This window comes from Oryctolagus cuniculus, chromosome 1 (assembly GCF_964237555.1).
Source record: "Oryctolagus cuniculus chromosome 1, mOryCun1.1, whole genome shotgun sequence".
Lineage (NCBI taxonomy): Eukaryota > Metazoa > Chordata > Mammalia > Lagomorpha > Leporidae > Oryctolagus > Oryctolagus cuniculus.
The window spans coordinates 57270976-57279950 of record NC_091432.1 but is presented as its reverse complement, the minus strand read 5'-3'; the positions used below and the strand labels follow the sequence as shown (position 1 = coordinate 57279950).

Sequence of the window (8975 nt, the reverse complement as noted above, 5' to 3'; positions counted from 1 at the left end):
CCCAGGAGGCTGGAGAAGAAACTGTCAGCAGCGACCCAGACACACGCGGACAGGAAAACAGTCTCCATCAGCATTTGCTGCACCAAGCTGATTTGAGGCTCTGCTGGGTGCTAGCAATGCAGGATGAATGACTGGCCCCTGTCCTCCAGGGAGCGCCCTTTACTGAAGAACACGGAGATGGGTATCCCGGATGTGAAGACAGCAGAATCGGCAACTGCCGCAGAAATAAATCAAATCAAGGAATGGCCAGGACAGGATGCTGGGGGTGACTTCACAGAGAGACATGACATGGAGGCGAGTGTCACAGTGTGAATAAGTCCTGACTGGGCTTGGTGACATATGGGACTTGGAGTTAGGGAACAAGGCAGAGCTGAGACCCTGTGAGGGCAGACCCCAAGACATGGGGCGGGGACTGTCTCCCAGGGCTGAAGGAAAGGCTTGGCAGAAGAAGCGAATGGGGATGCTGGGGACAAAATGTGCCACGGCTGAGAACAGCGCCTATCAGAAGCAATGGTTAGAAACACCTGCGTGCCGGGCACTGGTAATCCTCATGGCGAACACGTGGAGTCTGCTCTATCCTCATCTTGTGCATGAAAAACCAAGGCCTGGAGCAGACAGAGGACGTGTTTGCACAGCCTGCCTTCTTAACCCCTACTCTTGTACTAAGCTACCTGGAGAAGTGTGTCTGCAGGAGAAAGCGGCTCGGAACCAATTTCAAAGACAACAAGGCTTTGTGAACTGCTTGAGCTTTAGTCCCGAGACGCTGTCATATTGTGACTTCTTGTCAAGCGCAAATAAATAAAAACCACCAAACTGACACATCAAGGGAGGTTCACTGTGATTGTTTCACATCGAGTGTGTGCAAGAGAGCCCAGCAAGCCCCGGGGGAGCTTGTGTGCGAGGCTGTGTGTGTCACTGTGGGAGCTTCTGGCTACAAGGGTGCCAAGGGCAGCAACAGAGAAGCCTGGGGCACCTGCTCCCCGAGAGCTCTTGAAAGAAAGGAAGCAAAGCATCTTAGTCTACTCAAGCTAACGCTTATCCAGGCAAGGAACCACGAGGGCAGCTTAGTGGCAGAGCCGCTGTCTGCTCACACACACAGAAATTACATTTAGGAAACCACGGAAGGAGGCTGTGAGGGCCCCCATTTTGTGACATTGTTCCTGTTTGGAAATCCTGAATCACACAATTCTAAAAATAGGGTCCGGGTGCCGGCTGGCGGTTGCTGTGATGGAGGACCGCGGCCCCGGGGCGTGCTTGGTGGCGGCATCGGCAGGGTGCAGGAGAGACTGCAGGAAGTTGATGTACTTGATGGCGGCCCTGAGGGTTTCCACTTTGCTGAGTCGCTTCTCCAGATACTCCTCCGGCAGGTGATGGCGGAGCTGGGCGTAGCCTGCGTTGACACACTTCACCCGCTGTCTTTCCCGCTCGTTCCTTTTCCGGATAAAGGCCGGCCCGTAGGAGTATTCACACCTGCTGTAGCTTGGATAAGGCATTGGGAAAGGGAAAGGGTAGGGCTCCCCGTAATTCTCCATGATCAGGGAGTCACTGGAAAAAGGCAGCAGTGGCAGCTCCTCGGAGTAAGGGGCTGGCAGTGGGGGCTCCGGGTACAGGTGGAAAGTGACCATGGGGTCCAGGTAGAAGGACCTGCCCAGTGGCGAGTGGGCGGGATCGGGGAAGACCGGAAGTTTATTTGGCGGATTAGAACAGCTTCTCTTGTCCATCGTTTCCTCTTTAACCTGGAAACATAACCGAGTTTTACTCATTTGGCCACTCCAAAAGAGAGCAGATATGGCGTGCTAGCTTGCGGACTAGTTCCTGACCTCATTTGGGAAATTAGATGGGGTCAGAGTATTTTGTGCGGAGCGAGAGGATTTTAATGGTACACGCACGCTGCGTTAAAAAACGCTGAATCACAGCCGGCGCCGCGGCTCACTAGGCTAATCCTCTGCCTTGCGGCGCCGGCACACCGGGTTCTAGTCCCGGTCAGGGCGCCGGATTCTGTCCCGGTTGCCCCTCTTCCAGGCCAGCTCTCTGCTGTGGCCCGGGAGGGCAGTGGAGGATGGCCAAATGCTTGGGCCCTGCACCCCATGGGAGACCAGGAGAAGCACCTGGCTCCTGCCATCGGATCAGTGCGGTGTGCGGGTTGGAGCGCGCCAGCCGTGGTGGCCATTGGAGGGTGAACCAACGGCACAAGGAAGACCTTTCTCTCTGTCTCTCTCTCACTGTCCACTCTGCCTGTCCAAACAAACAAAATGCTGAATCGCCTTGTGAGAAAGCTGTTCCCCTTCCCGTTCTTTTTTGGTCCTCGTGATGGCAAAGCTAAAAGCCTTTGCTTGGTGAGAATGTGTCCTCCCCACCGCTAGTATTGCTTCGGAACCCCCTCAGGCCAAGCCTCCAACAAGCGAAGGATCTAGCTGCACTTTAATATTTTTCCGCTGACTTCTGTGAATTGCTGAGTTATACGGGTTTCACACTTACAGTAGTGATACAAAGTTTCTCTGAAAGACCCGAATTGATTTGATGAAGAGGCAAGTCAGTTGTCGTGCGGGTGGGACCCGAGCTGCTGACCAGGCAGGCCGACTCCTGAGAGCCCAGGGACAAAACCCAAAATAAATACAGGAGACTCCTTTGGTGAGCAACTCCTCCAAGACATTAAAAACTGGGTCAACTTATAACTTTTTACTTATACAGAACTTCTAAGAAGTAAAGTGCATCTCTGTTTAGGTTTTGCTGGCTTGGTTTTCACAGACCGTGAGGAGAAAGTTCTATCCCGAGAGGCCCCACACTAACCAGCACATTCCCCCTCTCTGATGAGGTCAGACTCCACCTCATTCTTTAAACCACCATTACTTCGTGCGTTTCCCCCTGGTCACGTGGCCATCGGGTTTCCAGGGGCACTGCGTGTAGCTGGTTAGCTGGGAGGCAGGCCAGCGCTGCAGGAGAAAGAGCATTGTTCTTTCAGTCTTACACCCTTGGGTGTCAGTCTTGGCTGTACCCCTGCGGAGCTGTGTGTCCTTAGGCAGATTTCCCAATCTCTTTGAGCCTCAGCTTTTTTCCGGGTCCAGTGAGATACTAAGCACTCTGCTGAGAGGCTGTGAGGACCCAAAGAAAACACAAACACAGAAACACTGCACCAGGCACAGCCGTGAGTTCTCCGCTTTCCTTTCTTCCCAGGCGAAGGCTGTGGTGCGTCCTTTCTCAGCTGCACCTGGTAGAAAACATGGCCTGTGTTCTCCCCAGGGCGGGACGTCCACGTTGATCCAGCCAACGCGTGTTTGTGGACATGTGAATAACCTAACTCGGAAAAGGAGCTGAACTCTGATCGTGGTCCCCCATGAAAGGAGGAGCGTGGCTGTTACTGTCGGAGGGGTGTGGGTTCTCAGTGCCTTTAGGAGCCACTTGTGCTGTGCACTTGGCATATAAGAAGCCGAACAAACAAAATAACTCTCCCCAAGCAGTCCTAATATTTACAAGCAAGGTTAGCCAGCACTGTCACTTGTTCGTCTACCCCAGTGTGGCGAAACTCCTGTAGGCTGCACTGGGTAATGCGGGGAGCGGCCTCTCAGGCCAGATTTCAAGTGCGTTCCAATTCCAGTATCGAGTGTGGCTTCTGAAAAGCCAGGAGGATATGGACACAGGGCGGCGGCAGCTGGGAAGGGTTATAAAAAGTTATGGTGAACCAGGCTGGAGAAGGAGGGAATGCCAGGAAAAGCTCTGCCTATGGCAGGGAAGATGAGATAAGTGGGAGAGATCCAATTAAAAAATGAAAACAGAGGAACAGGAAATGAGTTTCCAAATGACTGACCAAATGACCTAAAATAACTAACATAAAACAAAAATCTCTGGAAGATTAAAAACGGGCCAAGATTCTGTCAAAAAGAAAAAAGTTGCTGAGAGACACAAGTTAGGAAATTCCCAAGCCAGGAATTCTGCTGGGTAAAGCAGTAAAATGATGGCAGGAGGGGACGGAGCCTGCGTGACTGCAGTTCTCAGAAGAGCACAGTCTTCTTTTGGCCTGTAGCTAACAAGGCAGGATTGATTCCCTAACAATGATTACCAAAAAGTAAAGCAGATGTCATCAAAGCCAATGATATAATGTCTTAAAATCTTGATCCAGAGGGGATCTGAAAAATTTGTATATGCCACAGGTAATTAGAAGTTCCTAGATTTTAACAAGCCTTTGCATAATTCTTGGAAAAAGAACATGGTGTCTTTGGAGACATATTGACAAGGTTTTCCATTGAGCATTCCCAGTAAGTTCACTAATCAATGTAGCAGCATTTAAATATGACTGCCTTTTATTCCAGTAAGAAAAAGATGACAAATGCAGCAATGAAGAGATTCAACATAGGAAGCTAGGAAGCCTGGACATGTTTGTAGAAATTGAGTACACATTTTTTTTTTTTTTTTTTTTTTTTTTTTTTTTTTTGGACAGGCAGAGTGGACAGTGAGAGAGAGAGAGACAGAGAGAAAGGTCTTCCTTTGCTGTTGGTTCACCCTCCAATGGCCGCTGCGGCCAGCGCGCTGCAGCCGGCGCACCACGCTGATCCGAAATCAGGAGCCAGGATCCAGGTGCTTTTCCTGGTCTCCCATGGGGTGCAGGGCCCAAGCACCTGGGCCATCCTCCACTGCACTCCCTGGCCATAGCAGAGAGCTGGCCTGGAAGAGGGGCAACCGGGACAGAATCCGGCGCCCCAACCGGGACTAGAACCCAGTGTGCCGGCGCCGCAAGGTGGAGGATTAGCCTATTGAGCCACGGCGCCGGCCCTGAGTACACATTTTTAAATGAAAGCAATTCAGATTGTTGGTGCCAGGACTCATGTTTCCAGAAATATGCACAACTAACAAACACCTATCTCGAGAAAAATCTCAGGTTTCTGTCTTTGCACTCTTCTGGGAAATAAATGAAGAGGTCTAAATGGTAAAATTGTGACAGCTTCTGGATGCTCTGCTGAGCATAAAAGCTTCAACTTTCAGCACCAAAAATAACTGGCATGTAAGAAACACAAAGTTACAACTACACGAATAATTGAATTTCGGCATGCCAGGGCGGGGCGAAGGTTAGAGACCTCTGCCCCAGCCTCACAGAGGCATGACAGGCTGCTACGGATGCAAAGCTGCTCGCAGAGCAGGAGCCAGACCTTGGTGTCCTGACTTCCAGACCCAAAGTCTCCGCTCCTGGAGATGATTTAATCACCAGCAAAGTTTGGATCTTTCATTCTGTGGGCCACACTTGATAGTGTAAGATAATAGAATGATCAGATAGCCGACAAAACTCCACCACTTACCAACTGTGTCTAGGGACTGTCTAGCAAACCATGTGGTTCTTCGCCCCCACCCCGCCCCCACTGGGGAGAAGTTAGTCTCTCACCTGAGTTTTGTTGTCAAGATGCTGTATTCTGCGCTGAGGTCAGACTTAGCCTGATTTATAGGTGATCATTTAGTAACAACAGGCAAAGTAGCTTACGGTTAAACAGAACTGCTCAGTTCTGGTTTAGCCGTTTTTTTTCTACCTAGAATGTAGATATCACAACACGTAACAATGCTCACTAGAGAGGTTTGCTTACAAAACTGGGCACTTGTAACAAACTGTTTTTTTCTTTAAAGAATGTCTACCTGTCCTCCTGCATCATCTGGTTTATATGATTTTATAATAATATTTATGGAAAGTCTTCTTCAATAATGGTCATAATGTACAAATGTTGGCCAGTATTCTTTCAGGCAGATTGAGATTAAAGCCCAAACTTTGAAGGTCAATGTGAATTTAGATTTTTTTTTGCACCCATTTTTCTCCTGAGCAAAATGTACAGAGTTCCTATAAACTGCCTGCCCCTGCACATGCACAGCCTCTTCCAGCATCTTGACCAATCTACATTGTCATATCATTGCCACCCAAAGCCCATACTTTAGGTTAGGAGTCACTCTTGGTGTTACATATTTACATTCTGTGGATGTGACAAGTGTGTGACACATATCTGCCTTTCTAGTTTCATAAGGAAGCTTCACAGCCCCAGAACAGCTCTGTGCTCTGCCTCTGCCTCCTCCTCCCTAACCCCAGCAACTGTTGATCTTTTTACCATCTCCATGGATTTGCTTTTTCCAGAAGCCATATCATTGGAATCACATAGTATGTAGCCTTTTCAGATTGGCTTCTTTCACATGGTAGTATGCATTTAAGTCCCCCCCCCCCCATGTCTTTTCATGCCTTGAAAGCTTATTTTTAATGCTGAGGAATGTTTTATTGTGTGAATGTATCACAAGTTATCCATTCACCTACTGAAGGGTTATCCTGGTTGCTTCCAAGTTTTGGCAATTCTGACTAAAGCTGCTACAAACATCCACATGCAAGTTTTTGCATGGACACATGACTTCAGCTTATTTGGGTAATTACCAGGAGACTGACTGCTGGGTCATACAGTAAAACCATGTTTAGTTTTGTTGGAAGCTGTCAAATTGCTATACCATTTTGCATTCCCATCAGCATAAATCAGGGAGAGTTCTACACCCTCATGAGCGTTTAGTGTTGTCAGTGTTCTGGATTTGGGGCATTTTAATAGGCATGTAATGACATTTCATTATTGTTTTAATTTGCATTTCCTTAATGACACATCTTTTCATATGCATATTTGCCATCAGTGTATCTTTGGTAAGGTGCCTGTTCAGGACTTTTGTCCATTTTTAAGTGTTTTCTGTATATTTTGGATAACAATCCTTTATCAGATCCGTCTTTTGCAAATAGTTTCACTTAGTCTGTGGCTGATCTCATTCTTTTGACAATATCTTTTGTAAAAGTTTTAAATTTTTCCAGCTCAACAATGATTTTTAGGATTGTGTTTTTGGTATGGTATCTAAAAATTCATCATAATTTAAATTTTCTCTTACATTCTCATCTAGAAATTGCATAGGTTTGCATTTTACATTTCTGCCTATGATCCAATTTGAGTTAACTTTTGCCAAGAGTATAAAGTCTGTGTCCAGATTTTTTTTTTGCATATCAATGTTGAATTGCTCCAGCACCATTTGTTGAAAAAATTTCCTTTTCTCCAATGTATTCCTTTTGCTCCTTTGTCTAAGATGAGTTGACAGTATTTATGTGGGTCCATTTCTGAGCTCTGTTCTGTTCCATTGATATATCTATTAAAAAAAAACACCTGGATTTATTGAGAGTCAGGGTTACAGAGGGAAAGAGTCTTCCAACCACTGGTCCACTCCCCAGATGGCCGTACCAGCCAGGGCTGTGCGAGACCAAAGCCAACAGCTTCATCCAGATCTTCCACATGCATGACAGGGGCCCAAATACATGGGCCATTTTCCACTGCTTTTCCCAGGCTATTAGCAGGGTCCTGGATCAGAAGTGGAGCAGCTGGGACAAGAACCTGTGCCCATATGGGATGCTGGCATTGCAGGCAGTGGCTTTACCTGCAATGCCACAACACTGGTCCCTATTCGTCTATTCTTTTGACAACATCACACGACCTTAATTACTGTTGGCTTATAGTAAATGTCAAAGTTGAGTAACATCAGCTCTCTGACTTTGTTTTTCCCCTTTAACGTCATGCTGACCATTCTGGGTCTTTGTCTTTCCAAATATCCATTGGAATTAGTTTGTCAATATCCACTATAACTTTCTGAGATTTTGATGAGGATGGTTAATCTATAAATCAAGTTGGGAAGGACTGATATTTTAAAAATGTTGAGCCCTACTATCCATGATCATAGGAAATCTCTTCATCTAGCTTTTCAATTTCTTTAATCAGTCATGTAGATTTCCTCAAGTAGATTTTATACCTATTTTATCTAAGTATTTATACTAAAGTGCTTCATTTGGAGGGGGGCTGCTAATACAGATGGTATTGTTTTTAATTTCAAATTCTACTTGTTCATTGCCGATATATAGGAAAAAATTGACTTTTGTATATTAATCTTGTTTCCTGAAACTTTGCTGTGATCACTTCTTATTTGAGAAATTTCTTTTGGTCTATTCTTTTGGGTTTTTTACACAATTACTTCATCTGTAAAGTTTTATTTCTTCTTTCCCAATCTTTATACCTTTAATTTCCTTTTCTTCACTGATTGCATACACCAGCACTTCCTATATAATGTAGGAAATAAGTGCTGAGAGAGGGTATCCTTGCTTTGTTCTTCACCTGTGGGAGTTTCTAGTTTCTTAGCGTTAAAGGTAATGTTAGCTGCAGGTTTCTTTGTAGATGTCTTTATCCAGTTGAGGACATTCTCCTTCTTCCTGGTTTGCTGAGAGTTTTTGTTATAAGCAGGTATTGGATTTTGTGAAATGTTTTTTCTCCATTTATCAGTCCAATCATGTGGTTTTTCTTCTTTAGGTATGAAGGATTACATTATTTTAAAATGTTAAACTAGTCTCATGTATCTGTGATACTAACAAAAATCAATTTTACAATAAATTTATAAATGCTAAAAAAATTTTACTAATCAAAAATGCCTATCAATAGCTCTTAAGATCTCATCCTTATTCATTTAAAGTAATTTAATTTTAATATGTCTGCCAAGAATTTTTTAATTTCTTTAAGACTTTCAAGTCTCAGGCCAGCGCCGTGGCTCACTAGGCTAATCCTCCGCCTTGTGGCACCGGCACACCGGGTTCTAGTCCCAGTCAGGGCACTGGATTCTGTCCCGGTTGCCCCTCTTCCAGGCCAGCTCTCTGCTGTGGCCAGGGAGTGCAGTGGAGGATGGCCCAAGTCCTTGGGCCCTGCACCCCATGGGAGACCAGGAGAAGTACCTGGCTCCTGCCATCGGATCAGCGTGGTGCGCCGGCCGCGGCGGCCATTGGAAGGTGAACCAACAGCAAAAGGAAGACCTTTCTCTCTGTCTCTCACTGTCTACTCTGCCTGTCAAAAATTAAAAAAAAAAAAAAAAGACTTTCAAGTCTCTTAATTTATCAAAATGAAACTTTTATACTTTTCAGAGACCCTTCTTTTTTTTTTTTTTTTTTTTTGACA

At 45.9% G+C, this 8975-nt stretch overlaps 1 protein-coding gene across 1 annotated transcript; it reads right to left on the bottom strand.

Annotated features, from left to right (window-relative positions):
- Positions 1-1030: 1030 nt before the first annotated feature.
- On the bottom strand, positions 1031-1795 carry ASCL3 (achaete-scute family bHLH transcription factor 3). Its single transcript, XM_017345274.3, has one exon. It carries the CDS (start codon positions 1761-1763, stop codon positions 1179-1181), a length of 585 nt encoding a protein of 194 aa, XP_017200763.3. The 5' UTR covers positions 1764-1795; the 3' UTR covers positions 1031-1178.
- Between the last annotated feature and the right edge of the window lie 7180 nt (positions 1796-8975).